Raw genomic sequence first — 24861 nt, 5'->3', positions numbered from 1 at the left:
GTGACCCGCTAGCTACCTCCCTCGACATGCAGATGCATGCAGGTCGTCGGCTCGGCGAGCGAGGACATCGAGTGGCGACTCTGCTCGCCGGCCGGCGACTTGGCCGGAGGAGATGTTTTGCGCTGAAGCACGTCCGCCGTTGCGGCACGCAGCAGGCCAGCCAGCCACCGGCCGCTCTGAACAGGTATCAGCTGATCCATCGGCTCCGCTGTTTGCGCGGGCGAGGTGCGGGTCTCAGCAGGCAGTGACTGAGTTTACTCAGTGAAATGCTACTGTCCTAGCTGACAGGTTCTGCGGACATCCTTCACACGATTTGACCGTGTAACATATATAATTCCTTTTGCAAACATGCACGATTCCTCTGAGCTTACGACTAGTTCGTTACAGCCCAAGGCAACCAGCTCAATGCATGGCGTTGACCATTTGGATTCAACGGTCGCCGCCTTTGCCCTGGGGCGATGCACCACCGGAATTCTGTTTCCCTCTTCGGTATACAGGAAACGTTGACTGATCAAAGGTTAAGCGCTTCGTCGTTTCTTGCGCAGCTACATGGCATGAAAATTTTCAGCTAAATTCGTCTAAACAGCAAACATTCCCTTTTCCCATTTGACCATGGAATAAAATCCCGGTCTTTTTTCCGAAGATAATTCAACACTTAGCTGAGGCCATAACATGAACATGATGAGAAACAAAAAGAAAAAGAGAGGCACCATGGTTTCGATGAGACATTATTAAGCACAAATCATGTTGCTAAACCTCCACTTTTGGTTGGCGAACAACTAGGTCTCCGTCATTTCAATCACGCGACGTACAGCATGAAGTTGACTTTTAAGCTCCTCATCACTTCCTTGTGGCAATAATGCCCAATAAAGATTTAGCTTGTGTGATTCGACCACCAAAATTATAGTATCATGAAAGATGATTACCCGAATAATTAGGCTGACTCCGCGACGATCAATCATTTTTTATTTTCCTCTATGCAATAGCCGCCACGTTGAATAATTGAATTAGACAATGTCAAAATCAAAAGGTCAGCAGCTTCGTGTTCTCTGATTTCAAAAGGACTGAACTCATTCATGAGAAAGCTTCAACATATATACAACTACAAGCAAGTCCATGCAAGCAACACCATTTGCATACGACTCACGAATTTATCTTCTTGATTCTTAACCGTAAACTGACCGTAAACGCAAACGTGTGCTGCCTGCTGTCTGTATGTATATATACTACGCCCCATAACTGTTTGCAGCTTGCAGTACTGTTGCAGACGTGCAACACAAATTTTCTCACTGAACTTCCATTCATTCTACGTCCTCACAATGTCTGGCATCAACGGTATACCCATACCCTTGAAGCTCATCTTCTTCCTTTGTCTCAACTTCGCCACTACTCTCACTGCCGGTGATGACCACCACCAGTTCATCTATTCGGGCTTTGCCGGCTCAGACATCATCGTCAATGGCTTGGCCGAGGTCACGCCGAATGGCCTCCTCCACCTGACCAACGGCACAGCCCAGTTGAAAGGCCATGCTTTCCACCCAACTCCATTGAACTTCCATGAGCCTCTCAACGGCACGGTGCAGTCCTTCTCCGCCGCTTTCGTGTTCGCCATCCGCTCCATCGCCCCAGGCGTGAGCGCGCACGGCCTCACCTTCTTCATCTCCCCCACCAAGAACATGTCCAGCGCCTTCTCCAACCAGTTCCTCGGCCTCCTCAGCAAGCAGAAGAACGGCAACTCGAGCAACCATATCTTTGCCGTTGAGCTCGACACCGTCCTGAGCAGCGACATGCTGGACGTCGACGACAACCATGTCGGCATCGACATCAACGATCTCCGCTCCGTGAAGTCCCACTACGCTGGCTACTATGATGACATGAGTGGTAACTTCCATAACCTAACCCTAGCATCCTTTGAGGCGATGCAAGTTTGGGTGGACTATGATGGAGGGAGAAAACAGATCAGTGTGACCTTGGCTCCTCTTCAAATGGCCAAACCCATGAAGCCTCTGCTGTCAATTAACTATGACCTCTCAAGAGTTCTCAAGGACAAATCATATGTTGGCTTCTCAGCTTCAACTGGCATTCTTGACTCGCATCACTACGTGCTTGGCTGGAGTTTTGGTTTGAACAAACCAGCCCCCGTCATTAACATTAGCAAGCTGCCAAAGTTGCCGCGCATAGGCCCTAAGCCTCGCTCCAAGCTCTTGGAAATCATCTTGCCGGTAGCTTCTTCAACCTTCATCCTTGCTCTGGTTACTGTCATATTTCTAGTGATACGCAGAAAAATAAGGTATGCTGAACTACGTGAAGATTGGGAAGTCGAGTTTGGGCCTCACCGGTTCTCGTACAAGGATTTGTTCCATGCGACAGAAGGGTTCAAGAACAAGCATTTACTTGGCATAGGAGGCTTTGGGAGGGTGTACAAGGGAGTGCTTCGGAAGTCTAAGTCCGAGGTTGCGGTCAAGAGGGTGTCGCATGAGTCGAGGCAGGGCATGAAGGAGTTCATCGCTGAGGTTGTTAGCATGGGCCGTCTACGCCACAAGAACATTGTGCAACTACTCGGTTACTGTCGACGCAAAGGAGAGCTTCTTTTGGTCTATGACTATATGCCGAATGGTAGCCTAGATAAATACTTGCATGGCAATACCATACAAACTTTGGATTGGGCTCAGAGGTTCCGCATCATCCAAGGTGTTGCATCCGGCTTACTCTACCTCCATGAAGACTGGGAGCAAGTTGTCATCCACCGAGATATCAAGGCAAGCAACGTGCTTCTCGATGGCGAGATGAACGGGCGGTTAGGCGATTTTGGCCTTGCAAGATTGTATGATCATGGCACTGACCCACAGACCACTCATGTGGTTGGCACCATGGGGTACATAGCACCCGAGCTGACGCGCATGGGTAGAGCATCCACTCTCACCGATGTCTTTGCCTTTGGTGTGTTTCTTCTCGAGGTCACTTGCGGAAGGAGACCCATTACACAACAGGATGGGCAAGACGTCCCCTTCATGCTGGTAGATTGGGTGCTTGAGCATTGGCAGAAAGGGTCACTCCCCAATGTTGTGGACACGAGGCTTCTGAACAACTACAACGTCGATGAGGCATGCCTAGCTCTGAAGCTAGGGTTGCTATGCTCGCATCCGTTGCCCAATGCAAGGCCCAACATGCGACAAGTCGTGCAGTACCTTGATGGAAATGCAATATTTCCGGAGCAGATACTGACGGAGATAACACGCAATGGAGGGGTCGAAATGGGTGCCAATTATGTGGTGTCGCCATCACCGCCATCGTCGACAAGTTTCGGCACAATCACTGTTGATCTCTCAGGAGGAAGATGAGCTCACGGCCCATTAGTCCATTACAGGGTGCAGGAACGGCCTAACATGCATTTTTTTGTTGCCCACTTTGTTAGGAATTCAATACGGGGTACTTGTTTACTTACTATATGATAAAAATTCAGACCCAACGTATAGATGTTCAAAGTTCATATTTAAGGGGGAAATGCAGATTTGAATCTGAATGGAAACATAAAGCCATTATTGATTGTATCCAATCATCGCCTTATTGGTCAGTTGGAGCGGGGACAGCACATCTCATACCAGTGTAGGAAGAGCCTTATTATTGTTGTTTAAGATATTTGATTTCAGCAGCACACTGCGTATATATTCCAAGTATAACATTATTGTACGTTGAGGCTTTGAGCTGTGCACTTCCAAGCCATACACAGCAGAATTTATTCTCCAATTATCACCCCTGTGCTTGACTGTATGCAAGTGTTTGATCTGAATGGTTCAAGGGGTATGCAGCTCAAGACATCGAACCCTAAATCCTAGGGATAAGTCAAAACAAGACAACTCTAAATGCTTCCGGTGAAGAAATCAAACTTTGACAGGATTATTCTTCATATAAACTCAAAGCTCATCATCCAATGCGTCTTCCAACTCTAATTATGATACAGGATTATTCTCAGGAGGAAGATGAACTCACGGCCCATTATGAGATGCAGGTACGGCCCAACATGCATTTTTCGTGTTGCCCAGTTTGCCCGTTGGGATCCAAACGTACTTGCCAGTTGACTCTTGTTTCACAAAAATTCAGAACCAATGTATAAATGTTCACGTTCATATTTACTTGGAAAATTTAGATTAGAATATGGCTGGAAAGGAAGAAAACTATTGTATCCAATCATCAGTTGGGTCTTCATGTACATGTGCCTGAACTAAAAGGCAGTTAGAGCAGGGTTTTTTTGTGCAGGACTACAATGTTCAGAAGATCGATGTCCTTGTCAACACATTGTCTGTGACGACGTTATCTGGTCTCAGTCTGCATTCATGACATTTGGCTGCTGTTGCCAAAAGGTATCCTGAATGCTAGGGAATCTACGTTCTTTCAAAGAAAACTGCTCAGGAATCTGCAACAGTATTTAGCTCTCCAGGGAATAGTATAATCTGCCCCTCCCTAGTGTCTGTTCACGAGATCATGCAAGAGGCATGAGCCACAAAAGCCAAATAGCAGCCCAATTCTTTAAAACCCTTTGAACAAAGACGTTCAAGGGTTCTCAAATCAAACAAAAAATAGTAAAAAAAACTTCAGTAAATGAAGGTGCTTATTTCTTATGAGAAAATCTAGTTGTCTCAATCAGTACTTGGAAGTTCCGCAGCACACCCTAGGACAAACTCCAAGTCTCTTACATTGTCTGGACCTGTGCTCTTCCAATAGTCACCCCTGCCTGAATTGTTGGTCTGAATTGTTCAAAGGATAGCTCAAAGACGTACAACATAAGTTAATAATAAGACAACGCTTACGTCGCTTATGGACAGCTGCTGGCTGGAGAAATAAAAGTTAGACAGGGGACGGATTATGCTTCATGTATGCTCAAAGGTTATCATCCACAGAGGTCGTATTCAATTTTGGATTGCCGTGTGGTTATCAACAGAAGTGTGTGAAGAACGGCATGCGCAAGACTTTAGTTCTGTGGCCAAGGAACATTCACGACTTTATATCTAAATTGACAGCCCATATGAAACCAAAACTGCAACTATGCAAGCCGTGCAGGTCATACATCCTATTCAGCTCCTATGCACTTCCACAGATTGTGGCCCTTCTCGGTTCCCAGTCACCTTGGTGTTTGGCATTATCGGTGTCATAAATCTTAATGTCAATCTGGCCTTTCGTTCCCTTGGTTGTACGAAATACTGATGCGACAGATATTACTGCAGAAATAAATCAACACAATTAGACACTGGATGAAAACAGAACACTACTATTAATTTACAAAACTTTTTATAGAACAGAGCATAATTGGACAGGCAAGGTTTCATGCAACTAAGTGCAATATCCAAAGATCAACTGAAAATTCTTTTGAGCAAGGTTTAAGTGTGATGTATCAAAGAGGAACCAAGTGCAGCGGTAGGAACACAAGAGGAGGAGCTATATATGATTTAACTTATGTCCCTGGCAACAACACTGTCGTCACGACTTCATCTGGTCTCTGCCTGAGCATTTTATGACATTTTCCTGAGCATTTCGGTGTCCTAGATTCCAGGTAATCTCAACGATTCCACCAGGCACAACTGGAAAGATACATCCATAAACAGTCAAAACGTAGCCAAAAGGTAGCATTCAGAAATTGTTGCATAGATAGTAGACTAGCCACAACATATCATTCATGAATTATAGAATTCATATAATGCCTTCACCCTTTGAGTCACAACCTAAGTTGCCGTTGAGTTAGCCAAGTTTTTTTTTTTTTTTTTGGGGGGGGGGGGGGTAATTAAGTTTGAGGGAGCAAAAAAAAAGGTTACATTCAATTCTTGTTTTAGATAAAATGTGTAAGTTCAACTATTGCACTGAGACTTTTCACTGTCAATTTGGATGTCCTGCTATGCTAGAAACTATCAGGTCGATTATTCTAATGGAGCATGACTAAAAGAAAAAAAAAACTTATTTTAGGAATGCACGCATAGCCTCTGGTAGGGATACCTGTGAAAAGCTTAAAAGAATGGAACCTTGACTAGCAAGCCATGTGCCCATGCTGTATAGAATTCAGCCAATTATTCTAGAGAAACATGAATAAAAGAAAATCTCATCTTAGATATGTTAAATGCACTCATACTCAGGTAGTGTGATACCTGTGAGAAATCTATAAAAAATAGATGTTGACAAGCAACCCGCGTGCCCATGCCGTATAGACTTGGTAACAGAATGGTTAGCTCCAGTGCAAAAGTATAAACTGCCGGATGTAGTGCAAGTTCGTTCAGTACTGGTGAAGCCTATCTCCTTGTGTCCTTATTGAGTCAATAATACTCATGTCTTACATGAATCCCTTGTTCTCACAGATGATTCTACACCTCCTGCTCTTCCTTCACCTGATTTTCTCAGCCTTTGGAATTGGTGGAGACCAATTTGTCTATTCAGGCTTCACTAGTGCAAACCTCACCCTTGATGGCACAGCTACCATCACACCAAATGGCCTACTTGAGCTCACTAATGGCACTGTTCGTCTCAAAGGCCATGCCTTCCACCCAACTCCATTCCACTTCAGCAAGGCATCCCACGGCACAGTGCAGTCATTTGCTCTCTCCTTCATCTTTGCCATCTACTGCGTCCAACCCGACATCTGCGGTCATGGCATCGCCTTCCTTCTTGCCGCACACAAGAACTTCTCGTACACAATGCCGATGCAGTACATGGGACTCATCAACGAACACAGCAATGGAAACACGACCAACCACTTCTTTGCTGTTGAGCTCGACACCAACTGTAATGATGAATTCAAGGACATAGACAACAACCATGTTGGCATTGACATCAATGGGCTCAATTCTGTGAATTCCAGCAGTGCCGGCTACTACGACAACAGAAATGGTAACTTCCACAACTTGACACTTGCAAGCTACAAAGTGATGCAGCTGTGGGTGGAATATGATGAGGATAACACACAGATCAATGTGACCTTGGCTCCCCTAAACGTTGCCAAACCATTCAAACCACTGCTCTCAACTACCTACAACCTATCAAGAGTGCTTGCAGGTAAGGCATATGTTGGCTTTTCATCGTCGACAGGTTCGTTCATTTCACGGCAATATGTACTTGGTTGGAGTTTTGGCATGAACAGGCCTGCTCTTCCCATTGATATCACCAAGCTACCAAAGCTACCCCATGAAGGGCCCAATCCTCAATCCAAAGTTTTGGAAATCATACTTCCAATAACCACTGCAGCAGTTGTTATTATTGTAGGCACCATTGTCATTATTCTGGTTCGAAGGCGACTAAGGTATGCTGAAATACGAGAAGATTGGGAAGTTGAGTTTGGACCACACAGATTTTCATATAAGGACTTGTTTCATGCTACTGAAGGATTTAAGAACAAGAATCTACTAGGCATAGGAGGATTTGGAAGGGTATACAAGGGAGTTCTTCCAAAATCTAAGGTGATGGTTGCTGTGAAGAAAATCTCCCAAAATTCTAAGCAGGGCATGAAGGAATTTGTTGCCGAGGTTGTAAGCATTGGTCACCTCCAACACCGTAATCTTGTGCAGTTACATGGCTATTGTCGTCGAAAAGGTGAACTTATTCTAGTGTATGAATACATGTCAGGTGGAAGTCTTGACAGGTACTTGTATGATCAAGAGAACAAGCCTACTTTGAATTGGGATCAAAGAATGCGAATAATCAAAGGAATAGCATCTGGCTTGCTTTACCTCCATGAGGAATGGGAGAAGGTAGTGCTCCATCGGGACATCAAGCCAAGCAATGTGCTCCTTGATGATGAAATGAATGGACATCTAGGTGATTTTGGTCTAGCAAGGCTATATGACCATGGGGACGAACCTCAGACCACACATGTTGTTGGTACCATAGGATACCTAGCTCCAGAGCTAGCACGAACTAGCAAGGCAACTCCACCTACTGATGTATTTTCCTTTGGTATGTTTGTTCTTGAAATCACTTGTGGGAGAAAACCCATTGAGCAAACTGGGCAAGATAGGCAACTGATGTTGGTGGATTGGGTACTTGACTGTTGGCGCAAAGGATTAGTGACAGATGCAGTAGATGTCAAGCTCCAAGGTGACTACAATGTTGATGAGGCATGCTTAATACTAAAGATGGGATTGCTGTGCTCACACCCCTTTATGAATCTAAGGCCAAGCATGAGGGAAGTCATGCACTATCTCAACGGCAACTTGCCACTACCGGATAAGTTAACACCAGCAGATATGAGCTTTAATATGCTCTCTTTCATGCAGAACAGAGGTTTCAACCCAGCAACCTTGACGAACTCATTATCAACGACAAATAATAGTATGATATCTGATCTCACAGGAGGAAGATGAAATGCATGTACTCTTAAAATTACCTTATTATCTTTATCATTAGAAAATGTGAATTGGTTGCACCATAGAAACATTCTGATTGTAAATATAAGAGCGCTGTAATTAGATATTTATGTCACCCTACATATAGTTACTACTACCTAGTATAAAATAATTTGTTCGTAATGTGTTTGCATTGGATGCAAGGAAATTCCGTGCTGGGTGTGTGAATACGTCAGAGAAGTGCAATTATTACATATGTGAATGCAGATGTCACTGGTATGGATTAACATTAAAAGGTACGATACAATACAAACGTGCATAGTGTGAAGAATTAAGCAGATGAACCTTGTAGATATAACTGAAATATTAGCAACAAGATGATCAAGGTTTGGCTAAGCTTACAACATATTATATGAAATCAAACTAATATAATGTAATTGCATATTAGTTGAATGCAAACTAATATAATGTAATTATTTGTCACTCTCTTGCTATCTTCATGTGCTATGAGTGCCAGTACTTGGACAAGGCTTAGCAGGAGTAACCTCGCCTCTTATCATCTCGTGCACTGTAACTGTTTCTACCTTGCTTTGGGATTAGGTTGTATATTGTTTAAATTTTCTAACAGGTTTGGTTCTTATGGCCAAATCCCTTGGCTGTATATAGCCCAACATATATTCAAATTAAAGTAGGTAGGAATCCTTACCTGAGGACTGGTATAATAATCCTTAAGCCTCCTAAAAGAATTTGAGAGCCTGTGGAGTCAGCAGGATAAAAGGAAATTTTCATACAAATCTAACCGGACACTTAAAAGAAAAGCCAAATATGGTTCACGTATGGCAAAGAGTAGGAGTTGAAAATAGGATCAGTTCAAATTTCCTATTGATTTAAGTCAATTCAAAGAAAAAAAAAATCCAAGACTCAAGATTCTCTTGAATAGCCTTGATTTTTTTTTCTGTACAATAAAACTTAGTCTAGCTAGTCTTAGACTCTTAGTATTCTCATAAACATTGACTTGAATAAAAAAAAGTTTCATTTAGATGGTGAGGCAGGGAGAAGTCTAGAGGATGCCTGGCTGAGGCTAAAGCAGAAGTTATGGTTCAGAAAAAACAGAAAGCATTACAAAATAAGCCTCTGAGTCAAAGTCAACTGACGGTCATGGAGAGAAACACTGCACCACCATGGAAATGAATGGTCACGTAAGGGAACAGCCATCTCGAAAACGATTGAAAGAAAGGGGTTGCGGTAGCAATTGACAAATAAGTCAGGCATATCATTTTCTCTCATTATCTAGAAGCTGCTTTATGGTTGGATTAACACTAATCATATTGTGTAACACCCAAAATTCCATCATGAAAATAATGTAAGCAACATGTGGTCTAGCTCTTTCTTTTCTAAGGATTAAAATAAATTACTAATATTAAATTACGGTCTCAAATAAATGAAAGAGCACTCGAATTTAATTTTAGAGGCGACAAGTGTTTGATAAGTTTTTATTTCTCGTTTTGTTTTTGTTTGAAGTGTTGTTTGCAAATTTCAAAAATATAACCCTTTCCCCCCTCCAATCTATCCTGCGGGCTCAATCTTTCCTTCCTCTCTTCTTTTGGCCCACCTCCTCTCTTTCTTTTCCTTGTGCCAGCCCAGCAATCCCCTTTTCTCCAACCGGCCCCGCCACCGCCTTCTCCCACTGACGGCCCGCCACCCACCCATCAGTTCCTTCTCCCTCCTTTGCCCAGGCGAACAGGCGCACGCACGCACGGGCGCAGGAACCCCCCCCTCTCCCGCGACTTCCGGCCTCCCCGAGCCTTCCCACCTGCCGCGCCGCCTCCTCTCCCCCACTCCCGGCCTCAAACCGCCGTCTCCTCCTTTCCTCTTCCCGGAAATGGCCGCACAAAGCTTCAAGGCCATCAATGGCCGGCCGGTTCTCGATCTCCCCCGGGCGCCCCTTCTGCTCCTCCTCGCGCCCTATAAAGCCGCCCAAACCTCTCCACCGGAGCTCCTCTTTCCATTCCGCCACTCACCTGCCATTCCCTCGCCCCGAGCATCGCCGCCGCCGCCGGGATCTCGCTCGGTTCCTGGCTCGTGCGCCTCTGTTCTCCACCGCTGGAGCCTTCCCCGTCTGCAATCGACGCCGGTGAGACCTCCCGCTCCCTCCTCTCGTCCTCCCCCACCATCCACTCTAGCCACCCGAGCTTCCCCCGCCGCGCCGGAGCGCCGTCCAGGCGCCAACCATGGCTGTGATGTGCCTCTGGTAAAAGGAGGAAGAAGGTGGTGATTTCACGTTCTAGCCCCTGGAGTTTCTGTTTATTTATGTTCTTATTCCCTGTGTCTTGCTAATCTTGCAGAGAAGCCCCTGTAGTTCTTATATACTTTCTTTTCAACCTGAGCCATGTAATCTTGCATATCTAACCCTGTACCTTTCTGTATTCGCAAGCACTGTTCTTTGAGTCTTGTGAAAATTCCTTGCTAGCCCCTGAAGTATATAGTTAATTCTGTTTTAGCCCCTGAAACTTGTTTACTCCATATCTTCATTGTTTTAACTCCGATTTCAGCGATTCTTGCGCCCACGCGACCGTCTCTGCATGAACGTTAGTTTTCAGAGTTTGTTTTCAGTCTTTTGTCATGATTGGTGTACTGTTTTATTTATTGGTTGTTTTGCTTGTGTGATCATGTAGACGAAGTGTCGTTCGAGGAAGGTCAAGTTCAGGAGCAGCCGCCGTTCGAAGAAGAGTACTCGCAGTTTGCCGAGGAAGGCAAGAGGTATTCTCCCCCTGCATATTCGTTTTCATCCCAATAATATCATGATTAATCACTTTATTAATTTCTTGTATGCGCATAATTTGATGGGAATGCCTATTAAGGACTTACCTAGTTTTTAATCCTGATCCTTGAACACCTGTTTAATCATGTTGGGTAGAATTGCTTAGTTGCTTAATTTTGGGATGGTAATAATAACTTTGAGAATATTAATCATGACCTTTTTTTTATGCTATACATGTGTTAATTACAAGATCACTTGATTTAATCGGAACATGGAGAACCACCTAGGAAAACAGTGCAACCACAACAACTATCATGGCTCTGGTCTTGGCTAATTAATTAGAGACTCTAGTCTGGGGCAATCTTACCGAAAGGGCAAGAGGGGTGGCAGCAGATGGGGTATATCTCGGTCCTCTTGGGAAGTGGGCTTAGCTAAGACATAAACCCACTAGGGAGGGTTATGCCCTGCTACTGATCCGGAAACCTTAGCGGGTTGCCACTTACTAGGGAATCTTTGTAAAGGCCTCGTAGCGTCCCTATGCAATCACACCTCGGAAGTGTGGTATTGTGCCTGGCCTGCACAGCATGGTTGGGTTTAAAGTTCTTTTGAACTTTTATGCGACTTGTGGGTAAAGATGTGCAACCTCTGCAGAGTGTAAAACTGATATATCAGCCGTGCTCATGGTTAAGAGCGACCTGAACCCTCACATGATAATTGAACTTGAAGATGAGAATAAATCGTGGTTCCTTATCTCTAGTTTTTTGTTAATGCTTTATGCCTAAGTGGGTTGGTATAAACTTACATCTAGTAAATAGGTGCTGTTAATAAAATTTGACCAACTAAAATGCTAACCGCTTAGAGCCTTTGAGCCTCCCCTTGTGAGCCTTGCATGTTCCCCCACTTGCTAAGTACCAACCATAAGTATACTCACCCTTGCCCAAATGCTGTTCAGAAGCTTGTGACGACGTGGAGTTCTTCGACGACTTCGAGGAGTTCTAGGCAGGCGTTCACCAGTCAAGCCTATGGAGAAGCTTCGTTGTGTGGGTGTGCGTGTTAAGTTATCAGTGAACGATTAAAGACCTTCGTGTCTATCTCGCAGAGTGTAATAAATATCCTTTATCTTTATTTACGCTTTGAACACTATCTTTGTTATTCACTTATGAAGTCAACATATGTGTGAGAACGGATCCTAGCACACATATGCGATGCATTCGGTTTTGTCCAGAAACCGGGTGTGACATATTGTAGAGTTTATTTTTACCTTTTAATTTCGCAGTCAAGTTTGCAAATTGATTTATGGTCATGTATGGAATATATGTTTTCATATATAATGAAATTTATTGAACATCAGGATGGTAGCGATACAGGACTTTTTAATGGAAGAAATTTCATTAGCACTACAAGACTATAACTAAAAATAAAAAGAGAACGAAGCTACTACAGGAAAAATATATTATCAATTATCATGTATGGAAAACACCAAAGTCTTCATTAAGAAAACATAGGCTAACTGATTACAGTGCAAACTGATAACTCTTTTCTCGAGAATATTCGAAATCATGGAAGAGGAACACAGCACAAATGTTGATTTGGATCAGATAAAACTTGGATTAGTGCTGACCCCCGAAGAAATTGTAGTATCTAGTTTGATAATTGTTTCATATTCTTTCTACATAATTTCCAACCACACATTGAAGAAATATCCACCTCATATGGCTGGCTCACAAGTGAGGCCCTTGCTCTAGGCTAATAAAGGAACATAGTTATTTGTTACCAGTACCAATTCACCTCCCACGAAATGAATCATTTTCTTCTGTGCTAGTTACAAAAGAAATTCTGAAGTAATTACACAAATTCTCATCTCAATTAAATATCGTGGGCATTTAAAATAGCATAGGTTCTGCAATTCTTTTCATGATATGATAATCAACCAAACATGCAAAAAATAAGAAATACTTTTATGCTTTAAAATATCAATAAAAATAATATATAATTGTACGTAAGTTGATCAAATGTATATGCCTCATATGAAACTTTGCTTTGTACAATTTGCATGGTTGGGCAAGCCCTACAGGATGTTCATTGCATGATCTGATTACCAATTAATAGTCCAAAAATAACTATTAATAAATTAGTTCTCCTAAATTATGTCCTTCTCACAGTATAAATTAGCTGCACAACTTGCACCAGGAAACATCACTCTCTCCAACACTTTTAGACATGGATACATGTAGAAAAACTAGTGGATAGAAAGTTGATTTTGCCTCAATTTTGTTTTAACTTCTACCAAGCCTTCAAGCGCAAAAGCACCACTAGTGGCCTATCGGTTCATCCTCCTTGCACCGTTGTTGATTCTTAACGAGATTTCCTCACACCTCACATGAAGTTCTTCCTTCCATGCCTCCTGGTTTCCTTTGGCCTTCACCTAGCAACTATCAGCGCAGATGGCAATCCACTCCTATACCTCGGCTTCAGCAGCACTAACCTCTCCATGGATGGAACTGCCACAATCACACCAAGTGGACTCCTTGAGCTAACAAATGGCATCGTTAATCGCAAAGGCCATGCATTCTACCCGGATCCTTTGTCCTTCCGCAAGTCACATAATGGTAAAGTGCAGTCCTTCTCTGTCTCTTTTGTGTTTGGAATCCGCTCTAGTTACCTCAGTATGACCCAACATGGTTTGGCCTTTGTTGTTGCTCCAAGCAAGAACTTCTCAGATGCATTGGCCAACCAGTACCTGGGTCTCACAAATACTGTGAAGAATGGAAACCCAAAAAACCATTTCTTTGCTGTGGAGCTTGATACAGCTCTATCAATCGAGTTCAAGGACATTGATGCAAACCATGTAGGCATCAACATCAATGACCTAAACTCCATAGAATCCTCCTCTGCAGGCTACTATGATGACAAGAGTGATAGCTTCCAAAACTTAAGCCTTAATAGTGGAGATGCAATGCAAGTATGGGTGGACTATGGTGGAGAAGCCAAGCAAATAAATGTGACCATAGCTCCCCTTGAAAAGGAGAAACCAGTAAGGCCATTGATCTCGAAAACCCACGACCTCTCAATGGTGCTGCAAGAGCCAGCATATATTGGTTTTTCATCATCAACTGGTGCAGTTAACTCACGACACTACGTGCTTGGCTGGAGCTTCAGCATGAACAGATCAGCTCCAAAGATTGATACCACCAAGCTCCCAAAGCTACCTCCCAAGGGTCAAAAACCCCAGTCAAAACTCTTGGATATCATCTTACCAATAGGAACTGCAACATCCATTATTGTCATGGGAGCTATCATCATTTTACTTCTTAGGAGGAGGCTAAGATATGCTGAGCTCAAAGAAGATTGGGAAACTGAGTTCGGACCACACAGGTTCTCATACAAGGATTTGTACCATGCCACAGAGGGATTTCAGAACAAGAACATACTTGGTGCAGGAGGATTTGGGAAGGTATACAAAGGAATCCTCCCATCATCTAAATTGAATGTTGCTGTTAAGAGGGTGTCCCATGAATCGAGGCAGGGCATGAAGGAGTTCATTGCTGAGGTTGTAAGCATTGGACGCATTCGACACCGCAACCTTGTTCAATTACTTGGTTATTGCAGGCGAAAAGGTGAACTTCTTTTAGTATATGATTACATGTCAAATGGAAGCCTTGATAATTATTTGTACTGTGAAGAGAACAACCCCACACTGAATTGGGCACAAAGGTTTTGGGTCATCAAAGGGATTGCATCAGGTTTACTCTACCTCCATGAGAAGTGGGAAAAGGTTGTCATTCACCGTGATATTAAGGCAAGCAATGTTCTTCTTGATAGTGAGATGAATGGACGTCTAGGTGACTTTGGCCTAGCAAGATTGTATGATCATGGTACTGACCTACAGACCACACATGTTGTGGGTACCATGGGGTACTTAGCCCCAGAACTGGTATCGACAGGAAAGGCATCCCCTCTCACAGATGTGTTTGCCTTTGGCACATTCCTTCTTGAGGTGACCTGTGGGAAAAGGCCAGTAAGCAATGATACAGATTATAACCAGGAGGTGTTAGTAGACTGGGTTCTTGAACATTGGCGCAAAGGATCGTTGACTGAGACTGTTGACACCAGGCTACGAGGGTATTATAATGTTGATGAGGCATGCCTGGTGCTAAAACTTGGGCTATTATGCTCACATCCATTTACTAATGTGAGGCCTAACATGCACAAGGTCATGCAGTACCTTGATTGTGATTTGCCACTCCCTGAGTTGACACATGCAGAAATGAGCTTCAGCATGCTCACCCTAATGCAAGGAGAAGGGTTTGACCCATATACACTGTCATCAAGCATTGGCACAGGATCTGGCATCTCAGGAGGAAGATGATTTTCATGGTGTTTGATGTTACCATGAGTGATGTTAGTAGATTGGGTTCTTGAGCACTGGCACAAAAGATCACTGACTGAGGCAGTAGACACTAGGCTACAAGGTGATGACTGATGTGGCATGCCTGGTGCTAAAACTTGGGCTATTATGCTCACACCCATTCAGTAATGTAAGGCCTAACATACAGCAGGTCATAAAGCACCTTGATTATGAATTGCCACTCCTAGAATCGAAGAATGCAGACATGAATTACAGGGTGCTCTCCCTAATGCAAGATGAAGCATTTGGACCGTATACACTGCCGTCAAGCATAGGCACAATTTCTGGAATCTCCGAAGGAAGATGATCTTCCATGGTGTTTGATGTTGTGGTGATACTTAGCACTGAGTCTTGTAATGTTTGGGCTAGTGCTAGATTATTTAAGGGCATTCTTCTCGTACTAGTCGAGCATTACAGCTTATTACATGAACTTCCTGAGCTCATCATTTTCATTTGTGTACAAAGTAGCCCTCTATCTGTATAAGTGAACTAGTCTACATGGTCTAATATATTGAGGTTACGAGTATACAATCACTAATCCTGCAGATCTATTGATGTGTTTGGATATAATGAAATTTTTTTTGTAAGTTTGCAATTTTCTAAAATTAAACGGATTTAAGTAAAATCTGGACAGCCAAATCCAACTCAGCCATCGCTTCCAAGCAGGTCCAGTCAAACTCAGCATTTAGGTGACCTATTGTATTTGGTATTCAAAGTAGAGTAATGACTCCCAGAAAGAAGGGTTGTTTCAGAGGAATATTTTTTTTTAGAAACTGATTTTCTTCCAATGGCAAATCGGACAACTAGGAACAGTTCCAATTAAAATGAAACTCTCTCGACTCAGATGTATCCTTCTATTTATCTTGGTAGATTTTAAATCTCACAAGCCTAGATATCAGTTATATGTGAGGAAGGAGGTTTATCGCCTGCTTCAACTACCGCAGCATATCAAACCATATATAGAAACAGCGCTGGAACTACATAAAACAAAAGCCAAGTGACTTGCAGAAACAGCCGAGCCACAGTACAAGAATACAATAGACAAATGCAGCGATAGCTTCACTATAAAGCTATTAGTAGCATAGGAAGTTCATACATTGTCATCATGAAGCTGGAGGAAGTCCATACATTGTCATCATGAAGCTGGAGGAAGTTCACATAACCCATCTCTTCACGTAAACGCATTATCTGCCACCCTGCACTCAGAGAAGAGAACTGATGAATCCAACATCAACCACTGAAGTCAAATGAGCACGATCTATAAAGCACAATTTTCTCATTAATATTTGTTTTCCAAATTGCCCAGCCCACAGCTACAGTACACAATTAGGGTAGTTTCTAAGCGCCCATAAAAATGGATTCAACCAGTCCCCCAGAAATATGATTCATGACTTCTAACTAACGTTGAGTATTGTGAAGCTAGGTACAGATACAGAACACATTTCTCCAAACGTACTAAAAAACAGACATCTGCATTTCCATTTATATCACAGAAAGGTGCAATAATCAGTTCTATCTTCTAACTTATTTACTGTTGAAATTTAAACACACTGACAAGTTCTTTTTGTCGATTCTTGGATTTTTTTAGCTGAGAAATAAATCTGAAACCTATTAAGTGGGTCCAGTGCAGCTTGTGCTTTCGAGCTAAATTAGGAAATTTCTAAGTTTTGAATAATGAAGCGGGATTTCCTTCACATGAGAAGTTTATGCATTCTCTCAATTGTGTAATTTCGAGGTTCAGATTAACTGTTGCTGAGCATACAATTTTCTGCACCCGTACAACCAATTTTCTAGAACTATACAAGACTAAATCCATCTAGAATAAGAAGCGCTGTTAGAGCAACAGAGGGACTGGACAGTAGTTAGGAAAAGGATTAGTTACCGGAAGAAGGTAACTGCCTTCGGGAGCCTGGCAGTGGCAGGCGGCGTCGCCGCCGCAGCCGAGATGAATGGAGACGCAATGAATGCTCGGCTCAACGCCGGCCGCAGCGCTGCTTATTAGGCCCCTCGTCGACTGCTGTTTCGGAGCCGGAGGAGGTAAATCCGGACAGGGAACCGAGCCCGGTGAGGTGGCGAGCGGCGAGCGCTGCCGGTGCCGGCGACGGCGCGCCGCAGAGGAGGTGGGGCGTCGACGAGAGGTTGGGCGGAATGGGCCCAGGGGAAAAGAATTGGAGCCTTCCATTTTTTTTTCTCTCACAGTTGTGGAGAGCGCAGCCATATGGGCCTACCAGCCCATCAGCCCATGTCGCCTTCGGCTTCTTTCGTAGAATATGGTCCAACTCTGAAGCTGTGTTGGCCCATTCTTTCTTATTTGCAAAAGGAGACAATGTAAAATGTCTTTCCAATAAATAAAGGGAGAATAGTACTCCCTCCCTAAAAAAATGCAACTCTCGCTTCCTGATAAGTCAACCAATTTTAAATTAAATTAAATTTATACAAAGTAGTACTAAAATTTATGGTACAAAATAAATATCAATAGATTAATCATGTAATATACTTTCACGCTAAATCTATTTGGAGAGGTGAATGTTAGTATTTTTGTATAAATTTTATCAAATTTGAAACTGTTTGATTTCTCAAGAAGCGAGAGTTGCACTTTTTTTGGGGATGGAAAGAGTACACAACTGAATTAGATTTGGAAACGTTGATCAGAAACTATTTTCGGCTTTAGTAGGTTTAGAGAAAAATAAATAAACCTGGATGCCAAGAACAAGTTGTAGCTTAGAGCAAAACAAAAAAAGAAGAGAAAAATGCATGGCGCTTGGGCTGACCATTCTAGGCTCAAATCAAACACTCACTGTTGTTTTCTTCTTTTTCTATAAAACAGAAACCCGCGGTGCTGAGACAATCACTACATGTAGTGCTATCCATGCTTCCCTTATATAGTACCAGCTCGATAAACAGCCACAAATAAGGATTAAATGCTGGCACGTATGAGGGTTCTACAATATGTATTTGAAAACGAACGGGCACGAGAGTGTACCTATTTCATTAATAAAGCAGAGTTAAAATAGGCTGACAAGCCAGCAATTGTACATGGATTACTCACCCACTATAAACTCCAAACTCCGCTAAAAATGAGTGGCCCCAGCCGCCATCCATGTGGCCGCCCCCTCCTTGATTTTGGCCAGGAGGGTCAACGGTGAGGATTCTTTCCTATTAAAAACCCTGGCGCTCTAACTATATCTCCCACATGATTAGCAGTACCAAACTGCGGATTGGCTTCCTAGGAGTGTGCGGAGTTGAAATTATGTTAGCCCAGAATACTGACAGAATTGTTGTGCCGCCATTCAGAAGGACGAAGACCCGGTTGCGCTAGCCAGTTGGCAACCAAGCTGCAAATTTTCTGAGAGTATCTACACTCCACCATGAGATGCATGGAGGACTCCATAGTTTGCCTGCAGAGGGTTCTACAATAATGCTAGATAGGAACAGATGCTCATCTCCATTTTCGTTCCGTTAGCTCAAGGATTAGGGTCTCGGGTTGGAGGGATCTCCTCTCCCCACCGGTTTTAGGGCGTGCTTGGTTGAGGGCCACCACCTGCCACACCACAGGTGTCGTTGTTCAGTGTCGCTGCAAGCCGTGTTATGGTTGGGGCCAAAGATGCTCTTATTAGTACCTAAAACATGCAGTGTAGGACCTAGAATGAATATTTCTAATAAATTACAAAAGGAGAGTTTAGATTTAGAATAAAAGGTACAATAAGTACTAAAGTTTTAATTTAGCATGCAGAGGAAAATAGCGATCAATAAGATAAAAATTAGAAAGCTAAATTTTTTTCAGAAGTGAATAGAGTTTATAGAGTACCAATCTATATATGGTTGTGGGTTACAAATTTATCTACAAAATTATAATGCTTATGTCTCCTGAGAGGTTGATGGAGTAGTTTTTTATATAAAAAACAATACATAGAAACGTAACAGTCATCAGGGGCAAGCATCATGAGTCACTGTCACCCTCGGTCCCAAAGTGAAACTGACAGGAGGACTTGCGCGGCGTCAACGGGCAGCCATCAAACTTAAGTAAGCAGCTGAGCACACCATATCTGACGGCATCTCCAAAAGACAGTGACTCCTACTGGCTGCAGAGCCGGAGAGGATAGGATGCGTACCCTCTCCGCGTCAGTGATAGAAATGGGCTTGCAAAAAGCTAGAAATTACCGACGGTTAACGTCGATCCAGAAGAGCGACCTCTCGCCAACCAGTCATGCACGTCCGGACGGGCATCGAAGAATTGCTGCGTTTGGACTTTTTATTACCGTGTCCTGACTCGTGTTGATCCAAAATCTGGACTCGGGCTTCTGCGTTGAACAATACGGAAGATCTGAGAGATCTGCTTAACCTCAGTATAGGCTTCAAATCGGTTCGCGTTCAAATCGGTTCGCGAATGGTGCAAGACGTGATAGTCAATTTGACCTGAAATTGACAAGATAAATATTAAATTCCTGAGCCAATCAGCAGCGAAGCCTTTCGAACTTATGGGTAGGCGTTATTGGAATAAGCACCACAACATATAGGTTTTCAATGTAATCATGCCGTGTAAATAAACAAGAGCATTAATAGCATGTGCCATCAGCTATATGAGCCGACGGGCTAAGATAAAGCATTGTAAAATAACATCCATAAAAGGAGCACTTGCCAGCCATGCACGCATCAGATAAACTAACAGATCTAAATTAATGTCATGATACATGTATTGAACTTAGACAAGGTAACACGTATGAGAGGGCATCAACATCAATCTGTTAATCTAAAAGATTAGAGCATGGTAACAAGAACCTCTTGCCTATCACTTACAAGCTGATTAAGCTAATGGATCTAATCAATGTCATTTTATATTGAATTTAGACAGGGTAATACGAATGAGTAACTTAACAGACATCAAGGCCTCATACGCGCACCTACTAGCTCAATGACGTCATCACACTTTTGTGAGATATAGATGATACCCAGCCGATGTATCAGCTCTCAATAGTAGCGTTATGATGTTAAGGATCCGATGGCTAGTAATACGAGGGGCAGGAGTAAAGATCTATCGGACCTAGCATATGTAAAGCAAGTAAAGCGTGCAAGATCTAACCAGACAATACGATCAGATAACTGGTGAACGCTTAAATAAGATCAAGGAGCCAATAAATACAACCTAATCAGATCTAAACCGTTTGATAACTGTGAGCGTTTGATAAAACTAAGAGTGATACAACTTAATAAAACCAAACAACTCAAAAACTGTGAGCAACGTCGAAGACAAATAGAATATTGGATAAAACTTAAAAAGTTCTACTTGCAATCTAAGTTAACTCGATAACTAGCCACACGATAAAAGATCAGAATATTGGACGATGCTTATAAAATTTTGATACAGGTAACGTAATGACCAAGGCTTGAGATCGAAGCTGATGCAGCCCTGCGCGCAAGAAGAAACTCGTCGGTTCCTACTCTACTCCTACTACTAGGGTTTTAGCGGCGTGATGCCAAAATGTTATATTGATTGATCGATGATTATTCTTGTTGGCGGCGTGATGCCAAAATATTATATTGATTGATCGATGATTATTCTTGTTACAAGGCTCATGGGTTTATATTTATATCTTGAAGCAAGTTAAAATCCTAGTCGGTTACGACATTAACCGTTACAAGCGAATCTAAAACTACTAAAGATAAATCTTCACGTTTTCCCTTATTTGGTGGAGTCGATTTTGCTTCGGATTGGATCATCCCGATCTTCTATCGGCTTCTAGAATCCGGTCATCTATGGCTTGGCATTTGTCAACGCTAGGTTATCAACAGACTCTTTCTCTCTTCTTCGTCGGCTATTCTCTCTTTCATCAGTTATTAGAACCTTATCTTCTTCGGTTGACTCTGGTCAAAAACCGGGTGTGAACAACTGGTGGTATCATTCGCGATGCCGTTCAAAGCACGGCTAGTATGATGGTAAAACTTCTGTGTGGGGGTACGTACGTTAGAGAACGGGTACTGTGAAGACTACATACCCGTTCATGATTAATGTTCAAACAGCGATGTTTGGGTCCAACCTTTTTCTTCAAAAGCGTGTATGAATTCGACACAAATTCGCAAGGTATTACTCAGTGCTTACGGATAAGACTGACCTGGAGCAGAAAGTTTCTCATGATCATATCCGTCGATCGATCAATTCTCCAGTCTTGTCAACTCTGTTGCTCATGTACATAGCATACTCTCCCAAGCGTTTGTAAGAAGCAAACAGGGTAGTTGGAGGTCAGCATAAAGTCGATTTCATATTAAATTTCAGTTCAACAAAATTCTTTATTTTTCTTCAATGGTAGGTTAGAAACGATATTCCAAACAAATCTGTAACCCCCTAGAGTATGATGTGCCCAATTGATATATCATACTACGATGAACTTGAGACCTTAATTAGTTTTCTAGTTCATTTTCTTTCTGTAAGCTTCAACTAACCAAGCTAAAAAATCTCATACTGTCAAGGTCTGGATTAGGTTTTTGGTGGCAATGCAACGTGGAATGGATTAAACTAACTCCAAGATCCCTCCGAAGATATGTACTGGCAAAGATCCAAAAACAGCGCGGCAGAAGTGTACGAAAGAAAAGACAATTCTTGTCATGTAACTACTACATTATGTTAAAGGAATTTGGACAATGGTCGCATGTGCAACACGAGACACGGCGACTACGGCCAGATCGATGTTGCCAGTCATCGGTCATCGTCTCGTAGCTTACAAGTTGCTCTGACGGCCGGGTTCAATCGCTGTGAATCGTCAATAAACAACCCCTTACTGGAGAGTAGACTAGGAACTAGACCACAGTTGCAGGGACTGATTAATAGTACCTTGTGAACTTGGCATACAGGTTGTCAGAGTTCTTACCGCCCAGACATAATGGAGCATCTTCCCATGGCCTTCCTTGTAGCCTTCTTCCTCCTCTGCCTTAGCCTCAACAACCTTCCGGGCTTCTGTGTCGCCGGCGGCGATTCCTTTGCTTTCTCAGGCTTCGCCGGTGCCAACCTCACCCGTGATGGCACGGCAAAGATCACCAGGGAAGGACTCCTTGAGCTGACGAACAACGACGCCCACGTCCAAGGCCACGCGTTCCACCCAACTCCGGTTCAATTCAAGGACTCGCCCAATGGCACGGTGCAGTCCTTCTCCCTCATCTTCGTCTTCGCCATCCTCTCTGACCCTGCTTATTCATATATGAGTAGCGATGGTATGGCCTTCGTCATCGCCCCGGGGAAGGATTTCTCGAGCGCGTCACCGGCCCAATATTTGGGCTTGCTCAACAGCCAGAGCACTGGCCCAGCGAACGCGAGCAACCACATCTTCGCCGTGGAGCTCGACACCATCCAGAACGAGGAGTTCAAAGACATCAACGGCAACCATGTCGGCATCGACATCAACACACTCTCCTCTGTTTACTCTCACCCTGCTGCCTTCTACGACGACAAGGACGGTACGCTCAAGAACTTGAATCTCTTTAGCAGGGACGGCGAGGAGATTCAAGTGTGGGTAGACTATGATGGGGAGGCCAAACAAATCAATGTCACTCTGGCTCCCATGGGAGTGGCGAAACCATCGAAGCCCCTGATCTCAAACACATCTGACCTCTCAGCAGTGATCACTGAGAAAGCTTATGTTGGTTTCTCTGCCGCGACTGGACCGATCAAGTCGCGGCACTACGTGCTCGCCTGGAGCTTCGCCATGAACGGACCTGCTCCAGCCATTGATTTCAAGAAGATGCCAAAGCTGCCAAACCCTGACCACAAGACACCGGCAAAGGCCTTGCAGATTGCACTGCCAATAGCAGCGTTTGTAATCTTGGCGATATGCATTGCAGTCCTTGTAATCGTGCAGACGAAGCTGGCATATGCTGAGTTGAGAGAAGATTGGGAGGTCGAGTTTGGGCCGCACCGGTTCTCATACAAGGAACTGTACGATGCGACCGAAGGATTCAAGAGCAAGCACCTACTCGGCGTAGGCGGGTTTGGCAAGGTGTACAAAGGAATTCTTTCAAAGTCTAAATCAGAGGTTGCGGTGAAGAGGGTATCCCACGACTCAAGCCAGGGGATAAAGGAGTTCGTCTCCGAAGTTGTCAGCATCGGTCACCTTCGACACCGTAACCTTGTGCAGTTACTTGGTTATTGCCGAAGGAAGGGTGAGCTACTTCTGGTCTACGATTACATGCCCAATGGTAGCCTTGATAAGTATCTATACGGTGAGGATAACAGACCCACACTAGAATGGGCTCAGAGGTTTCAGATCATCAAGGACGTTGCTTCGGGGTTGTTCTACCTCCATGAAGAGTGGGAGCAGGTCGTCATTCACCGAGACATCAAGGCAAGCAATGTGCTCCTCGATGGCGGGATGATCGCTCATCTAGGCGACTTCGGCCTCGCAAGGCTATACGACCATGGCACCGACCTACAAACCACTCATGTGGTTGGGACCATGGGTTACATTGCCCCGGAGCTTTCACGCACAGGCAAGGCATCCCCTCTCACGGATGTCTTCGCCTTCGGCACGTTCCTTCTAGAGGTCACCTGCGGTCGGCGACCGGTCAGCAACAGCGTGCAACATGGCCGGGCATTGTTAGTTGACCGGGTGCTCGAGTACTGGCACAGAGGAGCTCTCGAGGAGACCGTGGATTCGAGGCTGCAAGGAAACTACAACATTGATGAGGCAAGGATGGTGCTGACGCTTGGGTTGATGTGCTCGCACCCGTTCCCAAGTGAAAGGCCTACCATGAGGCAGGTCATGCAGTACCTCGACGGCGATGCGCCGCTGCCAGAGCTGATTCCGGCGAACATGAGCTTGTTGAGTCTCATGCGGAATCAAGTGTCGTTCGACCAGTCTGTCCTGCAGTACCCGTGGTCGGCGACCAGCATTGGTACGATGACAGCCGGCATCTCGGTTGGAAGATGACGGTACCGGTTGATTGTATCTAAAATGTGTGAGTACGGCCTCTTTAGTTGATGTTTTTTTTCTTGAATTGGTTGTAGTGTCACAACTTATATGTGGTGTATTTGATCACTCTTGTAAATTACACTAGAATTAATTCGCCGGTGAAAGCATGAAAAATGCATATCATGATCTGCCGTTACTGATTTGTATGCCACTTGGTATTTTGTCAAAGCCATTTCCATGGCCGGTGAATTAATCTTAAGACTCATTGCATGATTTGTTTTCATTTCTATGTGGTAGCTAAATGTGCGAAAATCAAGCACTGCACCCAAAAAATAAACAACTTCAAGTTTTATAATGGACAAATTATCGTAATTCATAAAAGCTCATGGAAACTACGCTAGCCATCCCATCCAATTGCATTATCCAATATTGTACTGGTTTATCGAACAGACCATGAATGGACGATAGCAAAAT

General features: G+C 43.7%; 4 protein-coding genes and 1 long non-coding RNA gene across 7 annotated transcripts; 4 read left to right on the top strand and 1 right to left on the bottom strand.

The window, feature by feature from the left end:
- The first annotated feature begins 1250 nt into the window (after positions 1 to 1250).
- Positions 1251 to 3659, top strand: LOC140222024 (L-type lectin-domain containing receptor kinase SIT2-like). Its single transcript, XM_072292027.1, has one exon. It carries the CDS (start codon positions 1320 to 1322, stop codon positions 3339 to 3341), a length of 2022 nt encoding a protein of 673 aa, XP_072148128.1. The 5' UTR covers positions 1251 to 1319; the 3' UTR covers positions 3342 to 3659.
- A 1186-nt stretch (positions 3660 to 4845) lies between these two features.
- LOC117846509 (uncharacterized) lies at positions 4846 to 17679 on the bottom strand. 2 transcript variants are annotated; one of them, XR_011897519.1, is made up of 4 exons: positions 17373 to 17679; positions 16587 to 16686; positions 9028 to 9076; positions 4846 to 5576 (listed from the first exon to the last, which is right to left on the bottom strand). It is a non-coding gene; the product is annotated as an uncharacterized lncRNA (long non-coding RNA). The 2 variants fall into 2 exon arrangements; XR_011897518.1 differs by lacking the exon at positions 9028 to 9076 and having other exon boundaries at positions 17373 to 17676.
- On the top strand, positions 6179 to 8504 carry LOC117846506 (L-type lectin-domain containing receptor kinase SIT2). Its single transcript, XM_034727710.2, has one exon. The coding sequence runs from the start codon at positions 6312 to 6314 to the stop codon at positions 8337 to 8339; it is 2028 nt and encodes a 675-aa protein (XP_034583601.2). The 5' UTR covers positions 6179 to 6311; the 3' UTR covers positions 8340 to 8504.
- LOC140222025 (L-type lectin-domain containing receptor kinase SIT2-like) lies at positions 13296 to 16028 on the top strand. Its single transcript, XM_072292028.1, has one exon. The coding sequence runs from the start codon at positions 13463 to 13465 to the stop codon at positions 15449 to 15451; it is 1989 nt and encodes a 662-aa protein (XP_072148129.1). The 5' UTR covers positions 13296 to 13462; the 3' UTR covers positions 15452 to 16028.
- Positions 17680 to 22245: 4566 nt separating the features above from the next.
- Positions 22246 to 24662, top strand: LOC117843095 (L-type lectin-domain containing receptor kinase SIT2). 2 transcript variants are annotated; one of them, XM_072292026.1, is made up of 2 exons: positions 22478 to 22620; positions 22689 to 24662. In XM_072292026.1, exons 1-2 carry the CDS (start codon positions 22613 to 22615, stop codon positions 24403 to 24405), a joined length of 1725 nt encoding a protein of 574 aa, XP_072148127.1. In that variant the 5' UTR covers positions 22478 to 22612; the 3' UTR covers positions 24406 to 24662. The 2 variants fall into 2 exon arrangements, with proteins under 2 accessions (XP_034579550.2, XP_072148127.1); XM_034723659.2 differs by having other exon boundaries at positions 22246 to 24662.
- Positions 24663 to 24861: the final 199 nt, after the last annotated feature.

The sequence above is a fragment of the Setaria viridis genome, chromosome 2 (assembly GCF_005286985.2).
Source record: "Setaria viridis chromosome 2, Setaria_viridis_v4.0, whole genome shotgun sequence".
Classification (NCBI taxonomy): domain Eukaryota; kingdom Viridiplantae; phylum Streptophyta; class Magnoliopsida; order Poales; family Poaceae; genus Setaria; species Setaria viridis.
This window is presented reverse-complemented; position numbering and strand designations above follow the sequence as displayed.

What these genes read in the sequence shown, in the direction of transcription:
- LOC140222024 (XM_072292027.1), top strand. Translation starts at nt 1,320, where the DNA reads ATGTCTGGCATCAACGGTATACCCATACCCTTGAAGCTCATCTTCTTC.
- LOC117846506 (XM_034727710.2), top strand. Translation starts at nt 6,312, where the DNA reads ATGTCTTACATGAATCCCTTGTTCTCACAGATGATTCTACACCTCCTG.
- LOC117843095 (XM_034723659.2), top strand. Translation starts at nt 22,366, where the DNA reads ATGGAGCATCTTCCCATGGCCTTCCTTGTAGCCTTCTTCCTCCTCTGC.
- LOC140222025 (XM_072292028.1), top strand. Translation starts at nt 13,463, where the DNA reads ATGAAGTTCTTCCTTCCATGCCTCCTGGTTTCCTTTGGCCTTCACCTA.